At 44.8% G+C, this 22,207-nt stretch overlaps 1 protein-coding gene across 1 annotated transcript; it reads right to left on the bottom strand.

Moving 5' to 3' along the window:
* Positions 1-708: 708 nt before the first annotated feature.
* TBPL1 (TATA-box binding protein like 1) lies at positions 709-21,939 on the bottom strand. Its single transcript, XM_090039603.1, has 7 exons — positions 21,733-21,939; positions 8,909-9,094; positions 7,655-7,737; positions 5,610-5,673; positions 2,474-2,577; positions 2,283-2,377; positions 709-1,223 (listed from the first exon to the last, which is right to left on the bottom strand). The coding sequence occupies exons 2-7, from the start codon at positions 9,041-9,043 to the stop codon at positions 1,144-1,146; spliced, it is 561 nt and encodes a 186-aa protein (XP_089895729.1). The 5' UTR covers positions 9,044-9,094; positions 21,733-21,939; the 3' UTR covers positions 709-1,143.
* Positions 21,940-22,207: the final 268 nt, after the last annotated feature.

Genomic DNA, 22,207 nt, shown 5'->3' with positions numbered 1-22,207 from the left:
ACCTGTCCACTGTTCCACATGTGCACATTTGAAGAGAAAATAAGTACTGCCTTGCAAGTCCAAGATTAATATCAATAAAACCACACACCAGGTACGACTGTTGTTGCTTGCTGGCAGTTGCTGTCAGGAAAATATAATTATCCAGTAGAAATAATACGGAAAAGGACTTTATTACGCCTTTAGAAGCAGCCTGGGATTAGATCAGTACAACCACTACACTGCTTCATTCCAACTCCAAGAATATGGTCTTTCCTGAATAATGAAGGTTTGTCACTAGGAAGAAACTCATGTCATAGCTCCATTTTTTCCATGCAGCCCGTGGACAAAACAGTTGATTTCTCTATTACAGCTTCTCAAGTACATAAAGTTTTCCATTGTCTGCAGAAAAAAAACTCATTGTCGCAGGCCATAAGGTTTAGAAGCATCTTCTCTTCAGCAAGACAGCAAGAAACAATTCTTAAATTCTGGCATATAATTAAGAAAAACTTAAGGATGAACCAAATTCTGCCATCAGATACACGCACGTGAGTACCAGATATTCCAGTCAAGTCCACTGCATACTATTATACACATATACTACAAAAAGAAACAAAAAATATTAGCAACAAGCTATCCTTACATTTGTTTCAAATTAATTAGCAACTATACAATTTTAACTGTAATATGAAAGAGGAAAAGGAACGTAAAAGAACAGGTATGAAGAAAGATATTTTCCAAACTTTTATTTGTGCACATTCATCAAGTGAAAAAGTTAACTTTTACAGCTTCTTTGGTGCCCAATATTCAGCATACAAAAATGTAAAAGACTATTCACAAATAAAACACAAGCTCAAACTAAAAATGTTTTAAAGGTAGTGCACATCGTGACAGTTTTGCTTATGAAGACACAGAAATTACTGCAAAAATAAATAGAGCGTCTTTTAAAAAGCAGCAATTTCATATCTTGTAAACTTTCATTTTTACAATACAGCACTGTTCAAAATAAAATCCAAACGGACTGGAGTTTACACTGTGGCCATGAACAAGTGAAAGAGTCTGTATTTCCTCCGCTATTGTTGGTCCAGTTTTCCTTTTTGCTTTTAGTCCAATGTGCAGCAGTCTTTAAAGGTGCTTGGTTAGGGAACCTAACCATTAAGTGGTGAATTATAAAATCTCTTTCCTGCTTTCAAACACGAACGGATAAATCTGTTCCACAGCACTGGCAACAGCCTTTACATTTGGCCCTGAGACGCATTAAAAAACAGAGGGAGGAGGCAAAGAGAAAAAAGGTCAGGACACTGGAAATTAAAAATAACAATTTCTCAAAGTTGGCTACCACAATTTTACATTGTATACACGAAGATTATTTTTTCATATAAAGAAATCTTTCTTATGATCACCTTAGTATTTATAGCAACTCCACCCTCCCCACCCCCCTTAGAGTTTCTAATGATATTTGAACTAGTAGTTGGTTAGACTAGAAATGTATGTATTTCTTAGATTTTTTCTCCACCCTATCCAGAGGCTCGTGAGGCTTACCATAAAAACAACCCAAAGTCTCCAAACACCCTCTTCAAAACCCAAGGACTCCAGCTCTTCCCTCCCCGCACATTATAGCTGTCCCTGTTATTCTGCAAGAAATTATATTCCATGCAATATAGCACAAGAGAGGCATCCTACGTAAATAGCAGAGCTTGACTGGCATTACCTTAACAAACAGGTCAGATGCCTTCTGACTAGTTGCTGCTCTACGAATCAAAATTCCCCAGAACAAAACGTGGCTATCTTAATTTTTCATTGCATCCAGTCACAGGCAACTATTTCTAAATTATAATGGATTTTAACCTAGTTGCGATTTAGACGTTAATTCTGCAGCCGGAATTAACGAACCTCTCTCCCATCAACCTCAAGTCATAACCTCTAATCCCAATTATGATCTTTATTACACTACATGTGGGGGGAAAAAAAAACTGAGAAAGATGTTCAAAACTTTGGATTCTTCAATTAAACAAGTGTACCTTAAAACTCCCCACCATGAACCTGGTTACCTCATCCCCCACTTTTCCTAAACTATGACTACTTTTAGTTCATTTAAAATAGTCTATTTAGCCTATTAGAAGTATTACTTTCTTCCACAACTATCGGATGTTACTGTTAAAAAACAAATTATCTGGTAGCATTAGAAAATGTAATCCCACATGCTTATCTTGCTGTTGCTTTAAGTCTGATTTCTCTGGCTAAACTCGTACGAAAGCTAGTTAAATATTCCTAACAAATCAAATATTTATTTTGACATGAAGTACCTGTTACTGTGATACTGCCCGTTGAAAAAATTTGTAAAGTAGCTCTGAGAGTCTTTATTCTGTAACACACTGCAGGATGAAGCTCTGGTTCATAACTAGAAAACAAAAGATACTGTCAAAACTTTTTTCTTGAAGTTATAGAATTAGTTAAGAAAAATAAAAGATTACAGTTCTCTTGAAACGTACAGTACCTAGCATGAGGTCTATTGTTCTTCGTAAATTCTGGCAATCGGATTTCAAAGGGCATGTTGCACACGGCTAGAACATTGACAACTTTAAAATCTGTGAAAATTACCTTGTGGAAAAAAAGAGTAAAAGTCAAATACTTGATTCTTGAGGGAGAAAAAACCTCTAACAGACAATCTGATATTGTTTCAGTTAAAAATTTTGTGGTTAATGCACTCAAAGCATCTGCTAGGACTAGGTAAACACTTCAGTCATTTGCTGTTGAATACACAATTCCAGAATGGTGTTCTTCTAAAAGTACAAAACTGCCTTTTCATTTTCACTTGGAACAAAATATTGGAGCTTGCACAGCCTACATTACTATAATAAAAACCAATAAATTATAAATAGGCTAATTGATGTCTCAGAAGCCATTATTTGAATGACAGAAAAAAAGTGTGGTTTGCATTTTCTAGAACCTCTTGAGTTGTTTTATAATCTTGTTCATAGAGCCTTTTCATTTTAACATTCCAGTTTTTACTACAGTTCAGAATCTGCACTGTGCATAAATGAAATGCATCTTTCATTGATCTCAAGCAGACAGTGCCGAGAATCACTATTCTATCTTTACCGAACCCAAGCTAAATTTCAAACTTCCAAAAGCTCTTTACCCATAACAATGCTATGCTACAACACAGTAGCCAAAAACTACCAGTGGACAATGTCCAACTGAAATAATGACATCATGACAGCTTTTTTCCAGTTGTCAGCATAAACAGTATCAATGAAGAAGGAACATGCTCTTCCTCAAACTCTCCAAAAAACTCTTTTTGGCTTGTGAATAAACCCCATGATTTCTGGTTTGAAAAAAAAATAAATGTTAAGCAGGAAAGATTCCTTAGAAAAGAAATCTCAACATGGATCTGGACATAGCTTCATAGATGCTAGGGTCAGAAGGGACCTCAACAGATCGTCAAGACCAACGCCCTGCCTGGGCAGGAAAGAGAGCTGGGGTCAGATGACCCCAGCCAGATGCCTATCCACCCTTCTCGTAAAGACTCTCAAGGTAGGGGAGAGCACCAGCTCCCTTGGAAGCCCATTCCAAATTCTGGCCACCCTCACCATGAAGAAGTTCTTCCTGATATCTAGCCTAAATCTGGCCTCTGTCAGTTTGTGACCATTGCTCCTTGTTACCCCAAGAGGCGCCCTGGTGAAGAGAGCATCTCCAATTCCTTGCTGTGCCCCCCTAATGAATTTGTAGGTGGCCACAAGATCACCTCTCAGCCTTCTCTTGCAGAGGCTGAAGAGGTCCAGGTCCCTTAGTCTCCCCTCATAGGGCTTGGCCTGCAAACCCTTAACTATATGAGTGGCCCTCTGGACCCTCTCAAGGTTATCTACATCCTTCTTAATGCACGGCGCTCAAAACTGGACACAGTACTCCAACTGCAGTCTGACCAAAGCTGCATAAAGGGGAAATATCACCTCCTTTGTTCTATTTGTCATGTATCTGTTGATGCATGATAAAGTGAGGGGAGCTTTGCTGATGATTTCATCACACTGACATATTCTCCACTTATGTTTCTCTTTATTATAATACTGATGCTATTTTTGCTGAGTAGCTTCATGATCTAATCCAGTCTTCGCTGTTACAAATACATCAATTCTATCCACTGTTTTGAAGTCCAACTCAGATCCTTCAGGTCTGATGTAGTCTTGTGTTAGATGGATGTTTGTTTTGTCTTGTTTTAAATCCACTTAGATTGGTAAGAGCCACTGTGGGCTTATTGTACATGTAAAGTTTGGTGTCCATTATGTAGGCTGAGCAACCATCAAATGAGACCATTCCTGCTTTAGACTCCCTAGTGGATCTGTGAACTGACTAGCAGTGAACTTCACTAGGATCAAGGAACAAACACCAAGTTGAATAATTTTGTCAGGCAATTGTAAGCAGGTTGTATAATGGGCTATGTCTATTTATCTCAGGCTTAAGCAAGGTGGAGTTAACCATGATATTCATTAGCTTAGAAGTGAATCTTTATCCCAATGTACTGCTTAACAAGACTACTGCCATTTGCTTCATTTTAACTTTTAACATATTCAAAACCTGATTTGAAACTATATTCATCCTCACTATTCTAAAACTAGATTTACTGAAAAAAATGCAAGTGTCTGTTCCTATGACAACTATCTTTATGTTATTCAGAACATTCTAAAAATGGAATTTGCAGTAATATACCAAGTCAAAACTTTTTTTCTCCCACATAAGAGAAGGGTGATTGCAAGAGGCTAACTTACCAACCCTTGTAAAATAAATTCCTGCTCTTTGGCTGGTAAAGCATTGTTTTAGTCTGCAAAGTGAGTCTCAAGCATGTACATGTACACACACAAAATGTGGTCTCAGATGTGGACCAAATATAACTTCTGGTACTACACATGGAAATTTGGGAAGATGCTGGTGGTCACTGTCATCGTTGCTGTGCTCGTCAGGTGTTACGGTAGTATTGTCAGTATTGAAGTCTCAGGGACTACAGTGCCAGCAAAAAGTCACAACCAGGAGATCCCAACGCCAATCTTATCTTAAAGAATTGACCGCAGGCTCAGTTCAGTGGCAAAGGTTTGGCCAGGTTACTGTCTACAAGCCATGGCCATAACACACTTGTGATCTGACAGACAAGGTGTTAACACATGCATGCCCATGACAAAGTACTGGCCCATACCATGTAGGCTCCCCAGACCAATATGAAGTTCCCAGGGATCAAAACAAATTACATTTTACAATCTACCAATATTTTCAATGTCTTAAGCTGTCCTGTACCATAGGCTTATTCCACATCTTGATCTCGGTGTTCCTGTTCCAACCTCATCATCTTGGTAATGGACTATTCTACATCCTGTAGACACTTCCCAATCCTATCTTCTGGCAAGAATGCCCATCTGGCCCACATGCCAAGTTTGCTTTTATAAGGAGTTTATGCATCAGTCAGGTTCACTGTTGAGGCCTACTTCGGCCCATACTTTAGCAAAGCCTTTGTGTAACCAGTATATACACTGATCATTACTTCAGCAAAGTCTACAGTCACATCACTACTTCTGCTGATCCAGGCAGCAATCTTTCCCATTCTTTCTGAAAGGCCAAAGAATCCTACTCGTTAGAATTATTACCTGAAAACCTAGTTTCTGCAGACTACGGGCTAACCGTCTGGCACCAAATTTAGCTTCTTCTTCACTATAAAGGAAAGAGAAAATACTAACTTTATTATGTTGCAGTAGCACGATTAGAAATGCATATGTCCCACACTGATGTTGCTATTTTTTTTAAACTCTCTAGTTAGAAAATGTCAAAATTAAAGCCTTAATTATGCCTTAGTATGATACAACCTTAATTACAAAATCATACACACCATCACCACAGACTGCTTCACAGCACAGCATAAATGGTGCTCACTTGATGAACAGCTATCCAATATTGTATTGCATTCTAACTGTTAAGGACATGGCCCCATATCTTTTTAATGTACAGTATTCACAGTTCATTCTGAGGATTTTTCTTAATGCTCAGTTAACATTTATGAAACATTTATAAGTCTTCTCAAAATGTGACTTGAATGGTGGCATATCTATTATTGCACATAGAGTACCAAGGCAAGGGACATCAAGTTCAAGACCGATAAATATTCTGGATGTCCAAGTTGGGATTCCATATAATCTGACTCTCTTTCAGTGCTCTATGTATCACTGTTCCTATGACTTAAGCTGCAGTTATGTCTGGTCACCTTTTCTGCATATCAGTGTCAAGGTCTACAGTTGGTCACAATAAGGAACCACTTATTGTGCCCACTTTTCAAAAGTCTAGTTACAGTGATCTGATCATCCTGACAAAGGAACTCTGGCAAGAAGTGGCATAGATTCCAATTATCAAAGGCAACTTTCAACATCTTTAATCATCATCTGACCTTCTTGCAGTTCTGTACTTTATTCACTATGCATCTTCTAATTCTCTCAAAATGAGGCAGAAGTCCTATAAAAAAAATCTCAGCCCATATACAACCCACATCCCCAGTGCAGGTCTCTTTTGTAAACTGATTTCAGGCAAGGGTTCTGTACAAACAAGTAGAATGTGATTCTACAGTTAAAGACTGTTTAATGGATCTGCATTAAGAGGCCACAACTATGAGCCCACAGGAACCTAAGTTTTGGACTTAGTACTTGGTTTCCTTGCCTCTGTGAATCAGCACTAGAGAGCATTTTTCTATGCATTTCACTAGGAAATGGCAAAATTCCCAAATTTTCAGATACTAAAAAGTGTGTTCTAGAGGTCAAATCCTTCTGTGTTACAACTATGAAGCTTGAACCTTATAGTCCTCCCCACATCAACCTAACCTTGTCTCTTCCACACTCTGGATCTTCAAACATATACTAAACTTTACTTTTAAGGTTTTGTCTGTTTCCTTCCTTAGCAAGCTTTAGTCTTTACCAAATCTGAATTCCTTCCTCCTGTCAATATTAGTCCAAGTTCATTTTTACGTGATAGTTCCCTCTTCCATTCTGCTCAGGTTAGTACAGGGCTTATTATGTGCACAGGAGAAACAAGGTTGCCTGGATTTAAATGCTAGGACTCATGCCCAATATGTTCAAGAACTGCAGTTATGGAAAGTGTCCTACTCAGCCCCAGACTCAGACATAGCTAGGAATGCTTCTGGGAATTTAGTTATTAAAATCCAAGTGTCTAACAAACATGCGTGAACTGAAAAATGTGTCATGTCAAAAGCCCAATATGGGTGGATTTTTGCTATTAGGAAAAGGCATTTAACTGGTACCAAGGCCAGCTCCCTCTCAAACTTGGGAGTCCCTGTTGTGAAGCACGGTACATGCAAGCTTCTCAAATAAAAGACTGCCAGAAGTTAACGTGGTTAAAACAACTTATTTTCTCTAGCAGCCTCCTGCAAAAGGGATGAACTGTTTTGGCTGCAATTTCCAAATATTCCTTGGGCAGTGAGTTAATATAGAAGATTTCCAAACAACTGGTCAAACAAAGCTTGGTAAAATTTCAAGCAACAGGAAACAAAGTCTTATATACGGAGATGCTAATCGCGCTTGTAACACGTAAAGCCAACCTAATGAAGTAGCACTTTAGAAGGTCCCAAAAATGTAATCTAGGAGAAACTACTTTGTCCTGAAAAAAAGATCTAGACCTTGACAAAACTTACCTGGTGGCTCCTGTGCAAATAACTTTTCCTGAGGACCAAATTGTGGCTGTAATCCTAGGTTTCCTAAGTTTCATTAATACTTTCTAGAAGGAAAAAAGAAGATTGTTCAATTTCACAACAGAAAGAACAAGTCTAATATATTTCCTCTATTCCACCTTTGCCCTGATAAGCCTTCCTTTCAGAAGAAAGAAATCAAAATCAAGTCTTGAAAGGAGTCAAATAAATCTGAAGAATCATAGTCAATTAGCTAATGATCACATGGTGGTGGGCCAGTAGCCTTAAATAGATAGAAGTTATTAAAATCAAAACTAAATTTTTCATTTCCCCTTACTCAGGCTGTCTCACTGCTGACTATTTCCAGCAAGATCTCATCTATTCCTGCATAAACTCCAACCTCTACATAAGAACCGACATTTACTGGATCACCCCATAGGTCCATCTAACCCAGTAGCGACTGTCTCACACACTGGGAGAGTGGATGCCGAGGGGAAGACTGAACAGGGCTTGTCCAGAATATTTTACTTTTCCACATCTTATACATCTGGTCATTCCTTCATGCCTCCTCTTATACATAGTAGCCTAAATTCTTAATCCCAACTCAAGGACTACTTTTGTCCAACATTTCATCACTGGCCATTACACCTCGCCACTTCTCCAGTGCTGCTTTCGTTTATGACCATGACAGGACTAACATCAAGAAAACTGCTTCCTTGTAAGCTGTTCTCCTCAACAACAGGCCAAAGCTTTCTGAATATAATAGATTCTATTCCTCAAGGTAATGACTACTATCTTGCTCTACAGCTGCACGGCTACATGTACACTCAATATTGTGCTATAGCAATAATCAATCTTTGGTCTGTCAGAATGTATTTTTTTCTGGCCCACCCAAGTAATTCTTCATTGACAGCCAGACAGACTAGATAGGATGGAAACCTTTTAAGCATACTCTTGTGTTAGGTCCCCAGAACTGCACAAATTTAAATCTCACAGCCTCTGTTGCAGTGCTTTGACACTATTGGCAGCACCTCTTCCTACTCCACCCCCTCCCCATTCCTAGAATAGATAAAAGCTAAGCAAGGCCAGCACGTCTAAACAGGAAAGAAATTATAAAGAAAATTCCAGTTCTGGTGCACTGATTATAGAATTCATGATATCAACTACATCCGATGTATTGAGATTGACACAAATAAGAGAATTCTAATTCAATAAACATTTGTAAAATTTAAGCACTTAAGGGATCTTAAAATCTCTTACCCCAACATCACGCTTGTATATCACATTTGCACCCTCTAATGCAATCTTCCTCAAGTTTAAATGGCATCTTGTTCTAAAAACACACACTACGTTTGTGATTAAAATGTCCAATGCAACATCACTGTCTGCATCCATTGGGGTGGATTAAAACTCAGATCCCCACCAGCACACCATGAAGATCACATCCTGAGAAAGAGAACAATATAATTAAACATGGTATCATACAGTTGTCTATGAACATTCTACCATGTAACCTAATTTCAACTTAAATAGGGCAACCTTGGAAAAAGAACTGTGGAATAAATTGGATTTAACTGCAAAGTTTCTGTATCCAGAAGACAGGATTCCTTACTTATTTAAACGGACATTTCAGTACAGTGAAACCAACTCATCAGAAATGCACTCTGGGGCTTAATTAACAAGCAGAGATGAATTGGGACTTCTATACAAAGGACTCTCTGGATTGCTCTGATTAAGTAGCATATGAAAGAAGTTCACACTTACATGCTCAACAAACATGAAAGTGCTCAGGACTGCTGCAATGAACACAGCACCCCATGTGCACAGAATTCCAATAAACATCACACAGCTGCTTTCTGGCATGTGCTCAACACCACCCTTATGGATGTGCTCTTAATAGCAGTGGCATGTACTGCCAGTACTAATTTAATGGCACCTACATCACTTTTTACAAGTGGGAGCATGGAGTGCAAGGGGCTTCACACAATGGGCTTCTTTTCTCCGCAAAAGGTAAGGGTCTCTTTTCTTATATGTTGGCTGATCTCCTTCATTGGGCTTTAAACTATGTTCGACGGGAGAGGGGGAGGCAGAAGATGGAGAGAATCTAGGACCTACAATCTACGAGACTTAACAGAACATCCCAGGTAAGTACCAAGGGGCCCACTGGGAATCAGAATGGGCGGGCGTCAAAGGCACCATTCGGAGGGCTCAAGGGCCTCTATACCAGGGGTGGGCAATTATTTTGGGTGGTGGGCCGCTTACTGAGTTTTGGCAAGCCATCACGAGCCGCATGACAGGCAGCCGGGCCAGATAAATATTAATTTTTTAAACATTTTTAGGGGCCCCGCGGGCCAGATAGAATGGCCTGTTGGGCCGCATTCAGCCCGCAGGCCACATTTTGCCCACCCCTGCCTATACTAATGCCAGGAGCATGGGGAAACAAGCAGGAAGAACTTGCAGTCCTGCTTGCAGACAATAACTTCGATTTAGTGGAGTTAATGGAAACCTAGTGGGACCCTACCCATGACTGAGCAGTATGCACTGAGGGCTATAGGTTGTACAGATGGGATACAGTAGGGAAAAAAAGGGAGGGCAGGGGTTTGCCCTATGTGTTAAGGAACATTATACATCTACACTAATCAAAATGGGATCAGAGAAGGAGAAAGTTGAGGCATTGTGGGTTAGGATACATGGAGGTCGAGGGGAAAGGGTCTTGGTGGTGGGGGTCTGCTACAGACTACCACATCAAGAGGAAAAGCTAGTCTTGGAATTCTTGAGGCAGCTCTCAGATGCTGTATGGTCTAGGGATATGGTTGTCATGGCAGACCTAATCTACCCTGACATCTGCTAGGATGAGCAGTCAGCCAAATCCAACCATTGATGTAGGTTCTTAACCTGCATGCAGGAACTTCATCTAACACGGAAGGTATACGGTCCCACTAGGGGAATGCCTTACTGGACTTGGTGTTGGCTATGGGGAATGACCTGGTAGGGGAGCTGCAGATTCATGGTTACCTTGGGGACAATGACCATCAATCAATCAAATTCACCATACAGCATAGGGTGGGAAAGATAACTAGTAGGGTGGAAGTGCTTGATTTTAGGAAGGCTAACTTCAGTGTGCTCAGTTTAGTCAATGACTCACTGTAGGATAGGAGTATTGGTGAGATGGGAGTCCAGGAAGGGTGATTGTTCCTAAAGGAAGCGATCCTTCGGCACAGAGGGAGACGATACCATTGCGAGGGAAAGGGGGAAAAGGTACCAAAAAACTTCCTTGGCTAAACAGAGAAATACAGGGAAGCCTAAGGGCAAAAAAGAGAGGCATATAGGCAGTGAAAGCAGGGGGAAGCTACCAAAAAGGAATACACCTACTTGACCCACACTTGCAGGGAGGCAGTTAGAAAGACTAGAGCAATTATGGAGCCAAGGCTGGCAACACAAATTAAAGACAACAAAAAGTCTTTTTGTAGGTATGTAGGGAGTAAACGGAAGGCACAGGGCAGCAAAGGACCCCTAGTGAACAACCAGGAGCAATTAGTGACAGAGAGGGGGGACAAGGCTGAGCTCTTCAATGAGTTTTTTGCCTGTGTTCCTGAACAAGTGTCTAGATAAGTCTCCTAATGGATTCTTAGATGGGCATTAGGGGGACACCAGCTCACCAACTGTCAATGTTGACTTGGCACAGAGTCACTTGGATGGACTGGATGTGTTCGAGTCAGCAGGCCCAGATGAGCTGTATCCGACAGTACTGAAGGAATTGGCCGGTGCAAAGCAGAACCACTGGCATGGCTGTTTGAGCACTTGTGGCACTCAGGTCAGGTCCCAGAGGACTGGAAAAGGGCCAATGTGGTCCCTATATGCAAGAAGGCGAGGAAGGAGGATGTGAGTAATTATAGGCCAGTCAGTCTCACCTCTATCGTTGGAAAAGTCTTTGAAAAGATTATTAAGAATCATATTTGTTCAAGTCAGCAGGATAAATAATGCAGCAGGACAACCAGCATGGTTTTGTAGCATGCTTGACTAATCTGTTTTCTTTTCATGACCAGGTCACAAAACACTTGGATGCAGGAGTAGAAGTGGATGTCATATACTTGGATTTTAGGAAGGCCTTTGATATGGTATGTCATACCATTCTCATAAATTAAGAGGCTGAGACTTAGATGTTCACACAGTCCAATGGGTGGCAAATTGGCTTGTGGGGGGTCACACTCAGAGAGTGGTAGTGGATGGGTTGATATTGACCTGGAAGGATGTGGGCAGTGGGATCCCGCAGAGCTCAGTCCTTGGACCTGTACTCTTCAATGTCTTCATCAGTGACTTGGATGTGGGCGTGCAGTGTACTCTGTCTAAGTTTGCGGATGATACTAAATTGTAGGGTAAAGTATACACTTCGGAAGGTAGGGAATGATTGCAGGCAGACCTGGGCAGGTTGGAAAAGTGGGCAGAACACAATAGGATGCAGTTCAACAAGGACAAATGCAGAAGTGGAAAGGGATCTCAGAGTCATAGTGGACTCCAAGATGAACATGAGTCATCAGTGTGATGAAACCGTCGGCAAAGCTACCCTTACTTTATCATGCATCAGCAGATGCATGACAAATAGAACCAAGGAGGTGGTACTTCCCCTCTATGCAGCATTGGTCAGACTGCAGTTGGAGTACTGTGTCCAGTTTTGAGTGCTGTGCATTAAGGAGGATGTAGATAACCTTGAGAGGATCCAGAGGAGGGCCACTCATATAGTTAAGGGTTTGCAGGCCAAGCCCTATGAGGAGAGACTGAGGAACCTGAACCTCTTCAGCCTCTGCAAGAGAAGGCTGAGATGTGATCTTGCTGCCGCCTACAAATTCATTAGTGGGGCACAGCAAGGAATTGGAGATGCTCTGTTCACCAGGGCGCCTCTTGGGGTAACAAGGAACAACAGTCACAAACTGACAGAGGCCAGTTTAGGCTAGATATCAGGAAGAACTTCTTCATGGTGAGGGTGGCCAGAATTTGGAATGGGCTTCCAAGGGAGCTGGTGCTCTCCCCTACCTTGGGAGTCTTTACAAGAAGGCTGGATAGGCATCCGGCTGGGGTCATCTGACCCCAGCACTCTTTCCTGCCCAGACAGGAAGTTGGACTTGAAGATCTGTTGAGGTCCCTTCAGACCCTAGCATCTATGAGTGAGAGAAAGGGTGCGGTATGTGCTGTCATGGTGACAAACACTAGTGTTTTCTGACACGGTGTAGACATAGCCACACATAAAAAGAAAAAAAAAAGAATGAAAAGAATAAACTGTCTTTACATGCTTTATGAGTCTTCAGGTATACTACCACTGTGTTGCTCTCAAATGGGGCCTGTCAGCCACAAATGGATTCATCAGGCATCTGACTAGACCTTGTATATGTCCACCATGAGCCACAGGATTGACTGTTGCCCATTATATAGGACAACAATAAAAATATTCCCCCCCAATCCTCTCTTCATGGTAGTGCCTCTTACACCAGTAACTACAAATGATACACAGTGGTTCACTGAGTAAGCCTACTCCAAAATAGCTGTTTTGCTTAGGATCATTTTATGGGAGGACAGAAGAGACTTGAAATCATGCTTTCACTGAAGCCTTGCAATTTAATTAAATTGGTGATCCAGGCTGACCTGGACATGCTCAGCAAATGGGCAGACGAGAACCTGATGGTGTTTAACACCGAAAAATGCAAGGTTCTCCACCTTGGGAGGAAAAACCTGCAGCATCCTTATAGGCTCGGCAGTGCTACGTTGGATAGCACTACAGAAGAAAGAGACTTGGGGGTCATCATTGACCACAAGATGAACATGAGCCTGCAATGCGATGCTGCGGCTAATAAAGCGACCAAAACGCTGGCTTGCATCCATAGATGCTTCTCGAGCTAATCCCGGGACGTCATTCTCCCCTTGTACTCGGCCTTGGTGAGGCCGCAGCTGGAGTACTGCGTCCAGTTTTGGGCTCCACAATTCAAAAAGGATGTGGAGAAGCTTGAGAGAGTCCAGAGGAGAGCCACACGCATGATCAGAGGTCAGGAAAACAGATCTTACGATGATAGGCTGAGAGACATGGGACTCTTTAGCCTGGAAAAGCGTAGGCTCAGGGGTGATCTGATGGCCACCTATAAGTTTATCAGGGGTGACCACCAGGATCTGGGGGAACGTTTGTTCACCAGAGCGCCCCAAGGGATGACGAGGTCGAACGGTCACAAACTCCTGCAAGACTGTTTCAGGCTGGACATAAGGAAGAATTTCTTTACTGTCCGAGCCCCCAAGATCTGGAACAGCCTGCCAGCGGAGGTGGTTCAAGCACCTACATTGAACGCCTTCAAGAGTAAATTGGATGCTTATCTTGCTGGGATCCTATGACCCCAGCTGACTTCCTGCCCTTTGGGCAGGGGGCTGGACTAGATGACCTCCCGAGGTCCCTTCCAGCCCTGATGATGTCTATGTCTATAATTTAAGAGCTGGACAGGAACATGAAAATCTTTGGGACACATTTTTTGGAAAATGTTTAAATTTCTGGCTGACATAATAAGCAGAAATTTTAAAAATGTAAGATGCTAAAGCAGATCTCAGTTTGTGAGGTGGAGGCAATGAATCAGTAATAATTTGGTGTTTGAAAATCTAGAACCGCCTTACCCACAATGAGCACAAAGAATTCTAAGGAATACAATTAAATAAAAGCATTTGGCCTTACATTCTCTATACTGTTTTGTGGTTTCCTGCTCTTTTAACAGAATGAAACTACTAAATATAAACCACCGCTGGATGAAATGCAGAAGGCCGAGATGCTTAGTTCCAGTAAGTGACGAATTAAGATTAACAATGTTTCCAGCTAAACAGGTTCAATACAGATTTGCTACACGTTCTTGGGTTCCAACTACATGGCACCCTGCCCCAAGTTCTGATCAACAGACTGAAGAGCAGCAGCTATCACCATACAGTAGTGACACACTTAAACGCAGATGGGTGTTTTTACATGTGGAAATGGCTTTTGTGATCACTTGTCTATCTCAATCTGAACCTGACTCCATGAAGCAATACTGCACAGTTCCTGGTTTTCCAGAAAGACAGGAAAAAAGGAAGCAGAGCAAAAAAACAGTACCAAAGAAGCAGAGCAAAAAAACGGTACCAGAAGACAAGATCAAGGAATAGACCAGGGGTAGGCAACGTTTTTTGGTTGGAGTGCCGAAAAATACCACAATGCCTACCTCTGAAGGTGCTGGAGTGCTCGCATGGCAGAAAAACAAAATGAGGGCAAGGGATACATGGCAGAATGTCCTGCTTGTGCCCTTTGACCCCCAGCCCTGCCACCCCGTGCCCCCCACCCAAAGCCCCTGCCCCCCAGCCCTATTGCCCTTTGCCCCCCAGCCCTGCCACCCCATGCCCACTACCCAAAGCCCCTGCTCTGCACCTAAAGCCCCTGCCCTCCAGCCCGGGCTCTGTGGCTGCCAGCAGTTACCCTGGCTCTGGGTAGCTAGCCACTCCCAGCAGGGCTTGCAGCGTCCCAGCAGGCTGCAAACAGCCTGGGATCCCGGCTGGCAGCAGCTACCAAGAGCTGGGGCCGGCTGCAGCCGGGAGGCTCCAAACAGCTGTGCTGGGATCCGGCATCAGCTCCACACCAGCATGTGCACACGTGCCTTGGAGCTAGCGGTGGAGGAGGGGTCTGAGGCAGCCAGCCCTGGTCTCTCCTCTGCTTCCAGCATGGAGATGATGAGCCCAGTGCAGGTGTTTGTAGCCAGCCCAGGCTCTGGGCAGCTGCAGCAAGTAGCAGGCAGGCTACAAACAGCTGTACTGGACTCCACAGCTCCGTGCTGGCAGTGACTGCACAGGCACCTCGGGGTGGGCTGAGCTGCCCTGCCGTCTGCCCCGAAGTGCACACGCAGTCACAGCTGTTTGCAGCCTGCCCCAGCACAGAGCTGATGCCGGAGCTGTGGAGTCTGGCACAGCTGTTTGCAGCCTGCCCGCTGCTGGCTGCAGCTGCTCAGAGCCCAGGCTGGCTACAAACAGCTGCACTGGGCTCATCACCTCCATGCCGAGAGACACCAGGGCTGCGCTGCCTCAGGCTCCACCCCGACTGCCCACTCCAAGGTGCTCCTGCACACGCCAGTGAGGAGCTGATGCTGGAGCCCAGCACAGCTGTTTAGAGCCTCCCAGGTCTGGGGAGCTGCTGCCAGCCAGGATCCTGGGCTGCTTCCAGCAGGCAGCTGGGACACTGCAAGCCCTGCTGGGAGCAGGCTGGGCTCCGTCACTGGCAGCAGCTACCTGGAGCTGGGGCTGGCAGAATGGCTTCGCGTGCCATATTTGGCACGCGTGCCAGGGGTTGCCAACCCCTGGAATAGACCCATAGGAAGAAGACACAAAAGAGGACACAGAGAGCATGGAGAGAAAAGAACAATGGTAACTAACATCAGGGTACCAGTACTCTTCTTAAAAAAATCAGAAGCAGCTCACATCTATCTACAATGACCTACTACACTACAATAGAATGTACTTAAGTCTCCCTTTGCACCTGTTTCAATAATAACTGTTCCTCCTTGGATGTCTACAATCTCTCTCCACAGACATGGATAAGAGAACATACATGCTAAATATAAGAGTGATGGCACAGCTTGTGTGTTCAGATATTGTCAGGTTACAACTATAATAGCAATGTGTCCCACTCAGTTAACAGTATTCTGAAAGATCAGATGATACAAAGGCAGCAAACCAAAAGGAAATGCATTTGGAAATTAATCTTAACAACTGATATTTTCCTTGAATTTTTGTGAGTTATTTGGTTAACAAATACTTGCAAATCTAAGGGATGTTAGACAAGAAGTACCTGAACCCAATGTAAAAAAATAAAAATCACCTTCCACTGTGCTTCAATGATGTCTGAACAAGAACATTTCAATATTTACTATTTCTCCACGAAGTCAAAAGTTTACATAGTAAATACTTCAACTATGGGCATCTATACATGTGCTCTGGGGTGGAAGGGCAAGGTGCTTTAGAGTGGCTCTGACAGCCACTCTAATTAAAGTGACCACAGCATCATTTGTTCAGTCCTGCACTTCAAAATGGAGGTGGGGGACGCTTTAACTAAAGCTTGTTTAACAAGCTTTAGTTAAAACGCCCCTGCTGCCATTTTGAAATGCGAATAAACATGATGCAGACGCTGCTGGAGTACATCAATTAGCATGCTCTGGCAGACTAGCAGCAGATTTGATTAATCGGGTGCTAATTAGCATGCATCAGAGCACAGCTCCATTACTAGTACAGGTGCCCTATAATACTGATTTAAACTTCCTCACTAACAACAGGAAGTGAAACCGTTTGTTCAAGTTAAGACACTAGTCTTTTCCTTTGAGAATCTGACCCTATAAGAATCAATAATTTCAAAGTAGGAGTTTTGATGCATACTTAGGATGTGTGCATAATAATAAAGTTGTTCACGTTATTTATTATTTTGGGTGCAGGGCCACTTAACAAGTTTTGGTGAACTGTCGAGGGCTGCATGGGAAGCCTCACTCCTTGAGAGTTGCCTCACCCCCTGGTTGCCATCTTGAGACTGCAAGTCCCGCCCCTAACCCCTGACCTTTGCCAACGGAAGTCCCTCCCCTGACCCCAAAAGAAATACTCCTTTTGGGAGCGGGGGGTGCCATGTTAGAACAACAACAACAACAAAATCATACCCTAAAAGTCAAACACCTAGTATAACATATTTTATTACAAAAAATATTTTTGTCACAATTTGTGTTTGCATAGTGTATATACAGGTAATTGCATAACTCAAAAATAAAGTCTTAGTCTTATATATTGTGTGGAGGGTACAGCTGGGGTGGGATGTGTGCAGTACGACGTGGGAAGGTTGTAAGAGGATGTGGCTGTGTGGGGGGGGCAATAGGGTATGGTGGGGGTGTATATGTGGAGGGTTGTGGGGGTAGAGTGTGGGTGTGTGGCATTTGTAGGGTGGATGAAGGGGTGTGAGGGAATGCGGGGGACCCCCCCACATACTTCCCACACAGCGCGTGGCCCATGCTGGCAGCAACAGCAGCAGCAGGGAGCACTTAAGGAGTGCTTATGCCTCTATCACCAGGGCTCTGTGCCACACATGTGCAGCCCTATGTGCTGGAGCCGGCTGCCTTCCCTGTCTGCTGCCCCACACAGGTCTTGGAACTCTATGGGGAAGCAGGGACTGGGGCTTCCCTCCACTTCTGGTGGAGACCCAGAACCTGCACAGCAAGGTGCAGCAAAGGCAGCTGGCTCCAAGGCACAGGGCTTCCCTCAAATGGTGCACAAGTGCAGGAACTGCATGCGTGTGGTGCGAAGCACTGGCAATAGGAAGCAGTCTGGTGGGATGATGTGCAGCGCTGGCTTGAACCACGTGCCACTGGATGCCAGTGCCTGTGTGAGGCATAAGCGTTCAGAGCGTCCCCGCCTGCTGCTGTTGCCAGTGGAGATTACATACCAAGGGGGGCGGGGTGTGGGGGGTCCCCACACTCTGCCAGCCCCCCGTTCATACCCAGCCCACCTGAGCTCCATGCTGCTGCCACCCCCCCACCCCCCAGGCATGGGCTGTGCGCTGCTGCCAGTCCCAGCCCCACACTCCCACCCAACTGCAGCTCTGCCCCTGCCCCCACTGCTTCCCTACCAGCTGCCTGGAGCAAGGGTAGGTGTGAGGCGCAATAGGGTATGTTGGGGAGTGTTGGGCAGAAGGGCTGGGTGGGGTACAATTAGTTCGTGAGTCAGATCCGGCCTGTGGGCCATATTTTGCCTGCGCCTAGAAGTTGTCACTGAATGACTTCAAGATTTGAGGAAAGAATGGATACCATAACCCAGACTAGAGAAAGGATTCTGGGATACAGTTAAGCCACCATCCTTTCAGAGGATCCACAGCAATCCAGATTTGGCTTAGGTATCATTTCAGTGAAAGTACAAAGCACTGCTTTTAAGACGGATGACACAAAACAAAAGGATGCAATTATTTCTAATATGCTGAATACCTAAACCTAGCCTATTAGGCTCAACTACATTTTGTTTAGCTCCGTGCACAGGCTTCTCAAAAAAATTAAGGTATTTCAACTTAGCTCTCATGCTTTAAAAAATCTACCATTGTTACTAAACAGAAATAAAAGTTGAAAGAAAGAAATACTAAAAATCAATTACTTTTCTCCATTTACATTACACATTTGTTTTGTTCTTTATTCAGTTTTCTTGCTCCAAAGTAAGAACTGAGTCAGTTTTCAAAATCTCATGCAAGTACACATACAACCACAAGTTTGTAATTTCTTAAAAACAGTGAGCTTGAGGATGCCTTTCTTCCCTCCGCGGCCTAGCATTCCTGACAATATCCCAAAGGAAAAATATGAAGGAAACATGCTAAGCGCACTAGAAAGGCAAAGCTCATCTCAGTGACAGCTGACTAGAAAGTAGCAAGTTTCCTAAAATGAAGCCAAGAGAGACCTCCCATCCCCCCACTTCAAAAAAAAAAGTACTACTTCGGCAGAAGGTGAAAACATTATTCATATCAAGTAGCACCCACAGAACCTGCATAGGACTTAGCCCCATTTGTAAAGTTGCTACGCAAACACAGTGAAAGAAAAAGATCCTGAAACACTGGCCCTCAAAAGGAAAGAAATGTACAATGACCCAAATGAGTGGTAATTAGCACAGAGTATACAGGTTCTTCCCTGGATGACAGACAGTCACATCACTGAAAAATTAAGAGGAACTACTTCAAGACAACATTGTACATTCCCCCTCTCCACAATCACCAAAAGAACTGGCAACCTCCAGTGCTGCCCCAGAGGCAGGCCATGGACACCTTTGTCCATCACCCAGATGCAGCAGCATCTGCAGCCTGTTCCTTCTGCAAAGAGGAAATGGAGGAGACTGTTCCATAGTTTCTAGGGTCAGAAGGGACCTGAGTAGATCATCTAGTCCAACCCCCTGCCATGGCAGCAAAGAGTATTGGGGTCAAAAGACCCCAGCAAGGTGTGCATCTAGCCTCCTCTTAAAGACCCCCAGGGTAGGAGCCAGAACCACTTCTCTTGGAAGTTGGTTCCAGATCCTAGCCGCCCTGACGATGAAGTAGCGCCTCCATGCCTTCCTGGCTTGCCCATGGCTGTGGCCACTCTTTGCTGCCCTCTTTAGCACACCGGATTTGGCCTTCTCCCAGACTGAATTTTCTCTGTTCTGTACCAAGCACCTGAAGGGATCATGATCTGCCTGGCCAATTTCCTGCTGAGCCAGGCCAAGATGGAGAGCCTGAATAGCCAAAGAAGCCAACTCCGACAGCACCCTCCAACAGTTCCACTCCTTGGTTCAGGTGCACATCACATTTGAATCTGGAAACATTACCTTGCAACAAAATGTGGACTAGTTTATGTCTCACTGGGCCATTGGGGTGGCACTCAGGAAGATGGATGGCTAGTTGTACATGTGTAACCTCGTGAAGGCTGTTGGGAAAAGGGGATCTCAATCTCTGGCAATATGAATGTTTTCATTACTGACAAGTGTTTCATGCTTGGACACACAATTTTGCACTTTCACCTTTTGCTTTTAATAGTTCTTATAACAGAGCTTAAAAAAAAAATCAAAAGTCTCTTTCTCATAAAGCATCAAAAAGCAATAAAAGGAGGTCCCATTCTCTCCTTTCAGATAACTTTCTAAAGTTTATTTTTAGTGTCCCAAGAAATGGGATTTAGAGACATTAGACAACTCCTGAAGTTATGTGATCTTGCTGGCAAGGAGACCTCCCTCAAAAACGTCAGAGCTACTGGTGGGTTTGGAAGTACTCTGCCCAAAACCATTTCCTAACTTCCTGCCACAGGAATGGCGCTTCACACCTTTTCTGTGGCAGTTAGCCTGTTATGAAGGGAAAAGTTATTGTGAAGCAAATGTCCAGGTCTAGCAAGATTTACTCTGCCTCCAGGCAGTGAATATTTCTGCTGAGTGAAGACCAATTATACTCCATGGAAAACCTCAGCACTTATGCAAATTAAGTGCCCAACTAGAGCAGTAATACTTCTTTACAAAATTAGGCAAGCATTAATCCCAAGACACCATTTAGTTTTGGCATTATTTTCACTGTGCCAAGTAACTGCTGTTGTTTTAATCACTTCCCCATACGGGCAGTGCAACACAATGACAAAACCAACCGAACTCCCATTAACAAAGATGGCTCAAGGCACCCCTCCACGGACTCGAGGTGCACCTCGGAAAATGCCAATTTAGTCTTCACTTGGTTTTTTGTTTGAATATGGGAAAACAACACGGCAATCCTTCTGTTTCAGAGATCTCAGGCCACAGCAGGGCTGGATTTTAGCTTTTTGCACTATAGCTTCCAATTTGAAATAGTTAGGTGTACCTTGGGAACCACATCTGCACAGCTAACGGGTGCCAGCAATGTGCACACCTCCGGAAGGATCTCCAGGCCCTGGGGGGGAGGGGGGGTGCAACCTGCCGGCAAAGGGAAGAAATCCCATCCCACCATTCTGCTGGTCCCACAGAAGACTCCCACATGACACTCCCCTCTCACAACAGGGGGACCCTTCCCACAGGTGCCCCACTGCCCCTCCTGGAGCTTACAGACCCTCCCTGTTTTATTATTCTGTGTCTCCCAGCCATGAGCCGTTCCTCTCCTGGTGGCCTCCCTCTTGAAGACATGCTTATAGTTTTTTCTTGGGGGGGCCCACATTCTCTGGAGACTAACAAACATATCTGGAAGGCACCTCAGAACCCTTCTGCACCATGCCTGCCTCCAGCTGCCAAGACCCTGCACGGCCCTGCAAAGATGCCCTCCCCAAACTAAGACCTATCCCTGCGTCACCCAGGCTGCCCCCTGGCACCGAACGCCCCCGCGCCCCAACCCCAGTTGCCAGGCAACAGCCGTTTCCCCGCGGCGAGGGGGCAGGTGCTCCGAATGCTGCCCCCGCCCCCCCCGGCGCGCGAGGGTATAACCGCCCCCAACGGCCCGCGCCGGCACCCGAGGAGGGGGAAGGGCGGAGGGAGCGGGCAGGCCCGCTATCCCGACCCCCCGCAGTGCCGGCCCCGGGCCCGGGCCCACAGGGGAGGGGGGCCGCGGCCGTTACCGTGTGGGCAGGCGGCGGGCGGGTGGGTATCGGCGGCGCGCGGGCCGGTTGCTACGCGCCGCCCCGCCCCTCGCGCCCTTTGTTGTTCCGGGTCCTGGGCCGCGTCGCGGCGACAATCAACATGGCACAAGGCTGAGAGAAGAGGGAGAACGGCGACCATAGAGGCGCAGCGCCGGCTAGACCGCCCGCCGGAAGAGCCGCCGCTCCTTCAGCCCCCGAGGAGGGGGGGTTGCTACGTACTTCCGGCGCCCTCGGCTTCGAGCGGGCAGCGCGGGGGCGTGACGCGGACGCTGCTGAGGGGTGTGGTGGAGCTTGCGGCCACCACCTCCAAGCCCCGCCCCCCGCGGGCCTCCCGGGCGGGGGAGCATTCTACAGCCAGCCGCTTCTTTGCGTGTGTGGCCCAGCCTGCCCTCGGCGCCCACTCCCTCCTTAAGGTCCCTGCTACACGTTGAGCATATGTGTCATGTCACCGAGT

This window comes from Crocodylus siamensis, chromosome 1 (genome assembly GCF_052110815.1).
Source record: "Crocodylus siamensis isolate JL-2025a chromosome 1, ASM5211081v1, whole genome shotgun sequence".
NCBI lineage: Eukaryota > Metazoa > Chordata > Crocodylia > Crocodylidae > Crocodylus > Crocodylus siamensis.
The sequence above is the reverse complement of the archived record's forward strand: the minus strand, read 5'-3'. Positions and strand labels throughout refer to the sequence as shown.

Coding starts and splice junctions, on each gene's coding strand:
- TBPL1 (XM_090039603.1), bottom strand. CDS start 9,043: ATGGATGCAGACAGTGATGTTGCATTGGACATTTTAATCACAAACGTA. Junction 2,378..2,473: donor AACAATAGACCTCATGCTAG/GTACTGTACGTT, acceptor TTTGTTTTCTAG/TTATGAACCAGAGCTTCATC. Junction 1,224..2,282: donor GGGCAGTATCACAGTAACAG/GTACTTCATGTC, acceptor AATGCGTCTCAG/GGCCAAATGTAAAGGCTGTT.